The sequence below is a fragment of the Diaphorina citri genome, unplaced genomic scaffold, assembly GCF_000475195.1.
Source record: "Diaphorina citri unplaced genomic scaffold, Diaci psyllid genome assembly version 1.1 scaffold6290, whole genome shotgun sequence".
Classification (NCBI taxonomy): Eukaryota; Metazoa; Arthropoda; class Insecta; order Hemiptera; family Psyllidae; genus Diaphorina; species Diaphorina citri.
In genome coordinates, this window is record NW_007383666.1 from 1 (window position 1) to 5023 (window position 5023).

Consider the following 5023-nt stretch of genomic DNA (forward strand, 5'->3'; position numbering starts at 1 on the left):
CCTGCTACACCATACCCTGTGCCTACGCCTAGCCCAGCCCCAGCCGTGACTTCGGTAAGTCGAAACCTTTTGTCACACTACTTTTTTTTTGAGGTTTGATCGAAGGAAGTGTAATTGCTGAGGTCATATCGTTCTGAAATCGAAGAGAGAAGTAAGTACAGGATAGGAGAAATACCTAGTTTTGGATTTTTTTATTATTATTATTTTGAAAGGTTTGATAGGAGGAAGTGTAACTGCTGAGGTCTTATCGTCCGGTAATCGAAGAGAGAAGGAGAACAGGAAAGCCAGCCACTCCGAGCATGCACCTCATCTGCTTATTAGGATAAAATCTGCCCCGGGCGGGAATCGAACCCGGATGGGTGACCATTTGGGCGATCGCATTCCGCTGGTTTTCCCCGGCCCCACTCGAGCTGGGTGAGGGTAATATGAGTGGGCGGGTTGTCTCTAAAGGGTGGGTAGCAGTTGTACAATACTTTTAACATAGCGGATGGGTCCATTATATTATTAACTGACGTTTATTACCAACCTCAGTGGTGCAGTTGTTGTTAACGCGTTGGACTTTGGATCAGGAGGTTGGTGGTTCGAGTCCAAGTCAAGTCAGAAAATTTATCTATTTGTAATAATCAGGGAACGATATTTGTGACAAGCATTAACATTAACACCACATTTAAAAATTCCTTTTTTCCCTCCTTAAAAACTGACGTTTATTCCAACAAAATATGATACACATTTGGTTGAAATATCTGTGCAAAGTCGTAAAATAAGATGATCCCCTATACTTACATACAACATAAATCATTAAAGGATAGTGTAATGTAATGATGTAGTAAGATAAATTTCATATCTATTCCACCATTTATTTATTTTACCTGTCTCGGTGGTGTACTGGTCAAGGCGCTCGCCTGGTAAACAGGAGGGCGTGGGTTCAGTCCCAGCCGAGGTATGGAATTTTATCCTCAATATAATTTGAGAATTTGACCACAATAATAGTAGTGGCCTACTACTGGAGTAAAGGGACTTTTCAGTCCTATGCGAGCAGTATAAAAAAGCACTTATTATTACTATTATTCTTCCCAGGGCGGGACCATCACGGACGAGCACATCAAAATGTCACTCAAGTCTGCCGTGGAAGATAAAATCCGACGCAAGATGAACGAACAAAAAGTGCAAGCTCAAGAAGAAATTGAAATCCTTAAGCAAACAGAAAACGAGCTTAACCAAGGGAAATTCAAACTGGCGCGAATGTTTGAACGTATTGATAAGGAAAAGGTGAGTCCATGATTATGATTTTTTTACTTTTCCATTTATTAATAATAATACAATATATCGAACGGGACATATAAATGGTATACCTATCCGTAAAAGCAATGCTTGTTCCACGGACTAAGTGATATATGCATAGGGTGACCATAATTTTTTGCGGGACGTATGGTCATCCTATATATGCATCAAAGTGATTTTTAAGAGGTTTGATAGAGGAAACTTGTAACCGTTAAGGTCTTATCGTCCCAAAGGTGAAGGAAGACAGGATAGGAAGAAGGCAGCCGTTCTCAGAACGAATCTTATCTGTTTAAAAGTTTTAGCTCTGGCGGGAATCGATTCTGCCAGCCTAGCTAACTAGGCTGGCAGAATGGAAATTTATTTTCATCAAGCGTGTCGAGAGACGCGCGAACGTCAAGAGTTCGAAGCGCCGCCCGGCCTATATTAACACGAAACAGAGTTATTGAGCTTGTGAAAGAATTGTTCGATGAAATAAAACAATGAAATATTATTAGTTTCATGGTTTTTCGGCATTTTCTATTTTACAGGCGGAACTAGAGCGCAGTATTTCGTTTCTCAAAGAGAAGGAAACAGAGTTGGATGAAATTCTAGCGGTGCTCACTGAGAAAACAGAAGTCGATGTTGATGAAGCTGTAACCACCACGGCACCTATTTATAAACAGTAAGTTTGTGTGGGTTCGATACCCGGTGGGGCGTAAAATTTATTTGTTTGAACCGGAACCGAAACAGAACAGTTTTTTTTTTTTTTTTTTTTAGAGGTTTGATAGAGAGAACTGAAACTGCGAAGGTCTTATCGTCCTGAAAGCGAAGAGAGAAGGAAGACAGGATAGAAGAAAGCCAGCTGTTCCGAGAACGAACATTATGTGTTTAGGATAAAATCCGCTCCGGGCGGAAATCAACCCGCGACCTAGCGCTTACAAGGTAGACGCGCTTCCCACCAAGGGAGCTAGGTAGGTTGGCTAAATCCTTTTTTTTTTTTTTTTTTTTTTTTTTTTAATATTTTTAAGAATCGTAAACTAAATCATCAATTAATTGAAACCATTGAGAGTATTTAGAATCATCTTGCGCGAACGACACAATAGTGTTAAAGCGCCTAACGGGAAGAAAAAAAAAAAAAGTCATCTTGTTGTAAACTTAGTAGGTATGTTGTCGAGAAACTATCTTGTTAAAGGGTTATACTCTTTGTATTCCTTAAGAGCCCTCCTGGCTTTTATTGTTACAATACTTGCTAATTTATGTAGATTTTTTTTTTCTTCCACTGTTCCCGGATATGTCAGTCAAAACTATCTTTTCCTACAAAGGACTTCATTGGATGATGGACCCAGGGTTAAAAACACTTGAACAGCTACAGGAAGTTTGAACTCTCTTCACATTTTAGATGTTGCTCAACCCTTTAGCATTTTTACTTTCCTTATCCTATAGGTAGTACTTAAGGAAAGAATTTAATTTTAATGTACCAGACCCTACTGGGCATAGTAGCTTTTTTACTATCTAAATCTGATCAAGTTATAAATTGTTTGTGTGGATGTGAAACGGAATAAAATGTTTACTTTTTGTACTGTGTGTACAGGACATAACTACGATTTATGATTCGACCTGATTGTAGAAAAAAAATTGCAGCATGTACCAAGCTTAAGACCTCATTTTTACTTTCCTTATTTGTCTCGGAATGTGATCAAAATTATTCTGTTCAGATTGCTGAGATGTAGAAATGGGCTTTCAAGTTTTCTTTAATTTTAATTGTATAGGATGAACATGAGATAACTGAGAATGAGTTAGCATGACAGAAAGTTCATTTAATATATACTGATTTATTTTTTTATTTATCCAAATAAATATAATCTATTAAAATTCATTTTTATTCATTTTACCATATAATATAGCTTTTTCTTTTTCACTTTCTGATCACAGGTCCCGCCATATCTTGATGAAGGGGTTTAACAAAAAAGTTTCATCAACTAGTCCAGTATCCAATATTGTATCTTTCAATGATGTTGATCTTTTAACAGATTGGAGAAACTGAACAAATAAAAAAAGGAGTTGGGGGAAAAAATGTTGATTTAAATTGACAGCTTTGAACAGTACCCTTCTGCCTAATGCTGTCCATTTTAGGTTTCCATGAAAGGAAGGTACAAAATGCACATTTCGATTGATTTTGGTCTTGAGCAGTGGACACTATGGGTAATCAACATTATCTCCTGAGTAGTTCTTGAGGTCTTTTATGTCCATATTAACACAAATGAGATTCTAGAATGACACAATCTGAATCATTTAAGTCATCACACAAAAACTGGACCCTTTGGTCTCTTGGATAAATAAAGTCAATCATGCAAGACAGTTTGAACTGACATCAAGCATAGCAAGATTATCTTGAAGATTTTTCTCTCAAACTATCCATGATGTAGACAAAACACAGAAAATCTCAGAAGTATTGGGAAAAGTACAGGAGATCTTCAATGACATGATGGTAGAAAACAATATGGAATGGAACCTGAAACAAAAGAGTGAAAAGGAAATTGTAAAAGCCCATACAGAAAATACCCACTGCCCCTCAGTCTTGAACATTGAGGGAATATGTTAAGTTTATTGGATGATGAAAATCAAAACTTCATCAATATCTACCCCTCCATGTCAGTTTGTAATACATATAAATAATTATAACAAGAGTTCTATTGAAATCTTTGCCCACCACAGTCTACTGTTAATTGATGATTACTTAATTAATCAGAATGAGAGTACAAGGCATACATACCTTAAACAAAACATCAAAGCACTTCAAACATATATTCCGACCCAAAGTAACAAGAACAGTGTGCCAAAACCAGAGAACAAGGCTGCTACCAGAGCTATGACCAACTCTTTGACAAGATCTCGTGATAGTTTTGTGCTGGTCACCTCATAGACAAAGAACCAAGCTGTGAAGAATATTCCAATTCCAAGCAGCAATATGGTGAGGTGAGGAAAGATGGCTGGGTTGACAGGTGACACATATCTTTGCATTGACTCGTAGTTGATAGTGGACTGAAAAGAGAGATATTTGGTGATGGAGATTATGATTAGAATTTACAATGGTCTTGAGATTCAAACCCAGATCTAGTTTACTGTGTGTCCTATTTGTCACACAACATAATGTTGACTATTGTCAGTCATACACCGTCATTTTTATCAGTCATACACCGTCTTGAAACATAATCAATCATTGTAAGGGCTTTTGGTGCTTGACTACCAGAATAGCAAAATGACTTTAAATGACCAAGAGCATCTTCCCCCAGTATACCTGATGACAGGTGACACATATCTTTGCATTGACTCGTAGTTGATAGTGGACTGAAAAGAGAGATATTTGGTGATGGAGATTATGATTAGAATTTACAATGGTCTTGAGATTCAAACCCAGATCTAGTTTACTGTGTGTCCTATTTGTCACACAACATAATGTTGACTATTGTCAGTCATACACCGTCATTTTTATCAGTCATACACCGTCTTGAAACATAATCAATCATTGTAAGGGCTTTTGGTGCTTGACTACCAGAATAGCAGAATGACTTTAAATGACCAAGAGCATCTTCCCCCAGTATACCTGATGAGACATTTTGCCTGAACTACGAATTGCATACCTGCATTTTTTCAGTGGACCGTTATCCTCTTCAAGAAGGTACCAAATTGTCAAGAGATGAATAAAGCTATTTCGAGATTTCCACTGATTTTGAACTGGAAAAAAGGATTTTTTTTTTTTTTT

At 37.3% G+C, this 5023-nt stretch overlaps 2 protein-coding genes across 2 annotated transcripts; one reads left to right on the forward strand and one right to left on the reverse strand.

The window, feature by feature from the left end:
* The first annotated feature begins 6 nt into the window (after positions 1-6).
* On the forward strand, positions 7-1965 carry LOC103521931 (tumor susceptibility gene 101 protein-like). Its single transcript, XM_008487036.2, has 3 exons — positions 7-54; positions 1078-1269; positions 1809-1965. Exons 2-3 carry the CDS (start codon positions 1108-1110, stop codon positions 1944-1946), a joined length of 300 nt encoding a protein of 99 aa, XP_008485258.2. The 5' UTR covers positions 7-54; positions 1078-1107; the 3' UTR covers positions 1947-1965.
* Positions 1966-3056: 1091 nt separating this feature from the next.
* Positions 3057-5023, reverse strand: LOC103521929 (transmembrane protein 258). The gene is made up of 3 exons (XM_008487034.3): positions 4902-5023; positions 4034-4302; positions 3057-3772 (listed from the first exon to the last, which is right to left on the reverse strand). The coding sequence occupies exons 1-2, from the start codon at positions 4905-4907 to the stop codon at positions 4057-4059; spliced, it is 252 nt and encodes an 83-aa protein (XP_008485256.1). The 5' UTR covers positions 4908-5023; the 3' UTR covers positions 3057-3772; positions 4034-4056.

What these genes read in the sequence shown, in the direction of transcription:
- LOC103521931 (XM_008487036.2), top strand. Translation starts at nt 1,108, where the DNA reads ATGTCACTCAAGTCTGCCGTGGAAGATAAAATCCGACGCAAGATGAAC. An exon ending in AACGTATTGATAAGGAAAAG is followed by an intron (nt 1,270 to 1,808) that starts GTGAGTCCATGA and finishes TCTATTTTACAG; the next exon opens with GCGGAACTAGAGCGCAGTAT.